The sequence below is a fragment of the Nestor notabilis genome, unplaced genomic scaffold (genome assembly GCF_000696875.1).
Source record: "Nestor notabilis isolate BGI_N333 unplaced genomic scaffold, ASM69687v1 scaffold26489, whole genome shotgun sequence".
In the NCBI taxonomy this organism is placed as follows: Eukaryota; Metazoa; Chordata; class Aves; order Psittaciformes; family Psittacidae; genus Nestor; species Nestor notabilis.
The window spans coordinates 8,340-9,103 of record NW_009942738.1 but is presented as its reverse complement, the minus strand read 5'-3'; the positions used below and the strand labels follow the sequence as shown (position 1 = coordinate 9,103).

Sequence of the window (764 nt, the reverse complement as noted above, 5' to 3'; positions counted from 1 at the left end):
AAAGTGTGAAGGTGAAACACTAAATGCCAACTATGAATAGCTTCTGAAGCATCAGCCTCTTTAACTGGGCAATCCCATCCTTACAGAAAAGTGGGTCAGGATCAGTTTCTGAAAGAAATTTATTCTTACGGTTCTATCATGTCAAAAAGGTACCCAAACAAGGAAACTTGCTTGTAAAAGCAGTAACTGGTAACACATCTATGTAATAAACAACACAGCTTGTCTTCAACTCAGAGTTTCTGCCTCCTACCTGAACTGATATTCCACATCCCTTAACAGGAAACATCGTGTCACCTTCGCCAAAGAGCTCTGTGGGCCACAGCGCTCGGGATGAAGCTGTTGTGCTGGCGCTGTGCTCCTCACAGCGAGCTCCCGAGCAGGGATTCATGGCCCACCCGTTTGTGTGTCTGAACTCCTCCCTCCACAGCCCGGCCCCGCTGCAGCCAGTGCTGGGCTTTCCGAGCCAGCTCTACCGGTGGGGTCTGGGCTGGTTTCTCTGATCTTCCAAGGAAGAGATAAATGACACTTGCGGAAGCTCAAAACCAACAAGATAAAGACGAGAAGAGCAAACCCAGCCCCCAGGAGTTTTAAAATGAGCTTCTCTCTCTGGCTGTCCGCAGATTCCTGCTTTGCTGCCTCCTTCAGTGAAGGAGCTGGTACTGAAGACTGAAACCCCACAGCTTCTGCTTCCTTATGCTTATTTGCTGTGGCAATATTTGCTGCTTCTGGCTTTTCTTGGGCATAAAGGGCATAGCGGGCCAACG

The 764-nt window shown here is 49.1% G+C and overlaps 1 protein-coding gene across 1 annotated transcript in view; it reads right to left on the bottom strand.

Annotated features, from left to right (window-relative positions):
• Positions 1–359: 359 nt before the first annotated feature.
• LOC104411186 (semaphorin-4D-like) overlaps positions 360–764 on the bottom strand; it is a gene marked incomplete at its 5' end in the record, with an annotated part of 6,882 nt that continues 6,477 nt past the window's right edge. Inside the window, one exon of the mRNA XM_010021553.1 lies at positions 360–501. Coding sequence (XP_010019855.1) covers positions 360–501 — 142 coding nt within the window. The remainder of the gene's footprint in view (positions 502–764) is intronic.